The sequence below is a fragment of the Balaenoptera ricei genome, chromosome 16, assembly GCF_028023285.1.
Source record: "Balaenoptera ricei isolate mBalRic1 chromosome 16, mBalRic1.hap2, whole genome shotgun sequence".
In the NCBI taxonomy this organism is placed as follows: domain Eukaryota; kingdom Metazoa; phylum Chordata; class Mammalia; order Artiodactyla; family Balaenopteridae; genus Balaenoptera; species Balaenoptera ricei.
The window spans coordinates 120,372,268-120,373,569 of record NC_082654.1 but is presented as its reverse complement, the minus strand read 5'-3'; the positions used below and the strand labels follow the sequence as shown (position 1 = coordinate 120,373,569).

At 47.2% G+C, this 1,302-nt stretch overlaps 1 protein-coding gene across 1 annotated transcript; it reads right to left on the bottom strand.

Annotated features, from left to right (window-relative positions):
• Window positions 1-233: 233 nt before the first annotated feature.
• Window positions 234-1,083, bottom strand: LOC132350484 (talanin). Its single transcript, XM_059899664.1, has 2 exons — window positions 925-1,083; window positions 234-584 (listed from the first exon to the last, which is right to left on the bottom strand). The coding sequence occupies exons 1-2, from the start codon at window positions 1,081-1,083 to the stop codon at window positions 234-236; spliced, it is 510 nt and encodes a 169-aa protein (XP_059755647.1).
• Between the last annotated feature and the right edge of the window lie 219 nt (window positions 1,084-1,302).

The following is a 1,302-nucleotide window of genomic DNA, read 5'->3' as shown; positions in this document are numbered from 1 at the left end:
TGAACCCAGGCAGCCCAACTCCAGAGCCTGACAGGGTCTGGGGAAGAGCTGGCTCCAACATAGGGTGACATCTTCCCATTCTCCCCCCTACCTTTTTAAGTTTCATCTGAAAATGTCATGCAGGGTCACCCTTACTGCACAGAGGAGATGAAGAAACAAATAAATATGGGGGAAGAGGAAATGGAAAATAAAACTCCCACTAGGGTCTGGCTATTAATGTGTTTGCACTGTTCCTACACTTGAATAGATCTGGTTCTGAGTCTGCTACTTAAAAGGAACCAAAAATGACCTTGAATTGAAACGCCTGCATAGGAAGGTGCCGTGATGAGCTCAGAGAGACCACAGCACACCTCTGCAAGGGCTCTGAGAACCATCGTCATGGTTGCTTCCAGTCGGCAAGGGGGGGGCGGGAGAGGGGCAGTGGGGTGGGGGGGATGCTGGTTAGGTGGTTTCAGTTCTGATGAACTACCTGACTGCCAATACCAAGCCTGGGTTTTCCTCTCTACGGGATGGAGATGATGGGAGGGGAGATGGCCTTTCCAAAGGGGAGACTCTTCCATCAGCGGCTTCTTAAGATGGTTTGCCTTTGTGGAGGCAAAGCCCTAGTTAACGTAAATGTGGTGAGATGGGGGGGGCCTCTAAAGCAAATACCAGTATCAGCCAAGTTCTCCCCTCTTCGATCTCATCTCCTGTTGTTCTCCCTCTTTTCTCTGTTCGGCCACCTCTTGCTGTTCCTGGAACGCACCAGGCACACTCCTGCCTCAGAGCCTTTGCACGTGCTCTTTATTCTGCTCAGAAGCTTTCCCCCTAGCTAGCCCCATGGCCTGCTTCCTTTCCTCTCTCAGGCCTTTCCTCAAACATCCTATTTTCAGTGAGACCTTCCCTCGTTACCTGTTATAACCACAATTGCATTCTGAACTCCACCCACTCCCCAACACACATGCCTCTCCCTCTCCCCTTCCCATTGTTTATCTCCTCTAGCTGAAGCTTAGCTCCATGAGGGCAAGGATTTATGTCTGCTTGATTCCTGTCTATATTCCAGCATTCCAGGCTAGTGTGTAGCCAGTACTCAATGAAAAACATGTTGAATAGATTAATGAATAAATCAATGAATCCTGGCTTTGCCATTTAGTAACTAGGCAACCTTTAGCAAATTAGTTAATGAGGTGTTCTATACCTCATTTCTACTACAGTAAAATTGGGATGATAATTCCTACCCTCCTATTGTGAGTTTTAAACAAGATTACAAGAAGTACACACCAAGGACAATATTTGCATGCACTCAATGATTTAGTTTGTTAG

Bases quoted from the DNA above. Each gene is read 5' to 3' on its own strand.
- LOC132350484 (XM_059899664.1), bottom strand. From the start codon at position 1,083: ATGTTTTTCATTGAGTACTGGCTACACACTAGCCTGGAATGCTGGAAT. The intron at 585-924 runs GTGGAGTTCAGA...GCCTCCACAAAG, and splicing joins GCATGTGTGTTGGGGAGTGG to GCAAACCATCTTAAGAAGCC.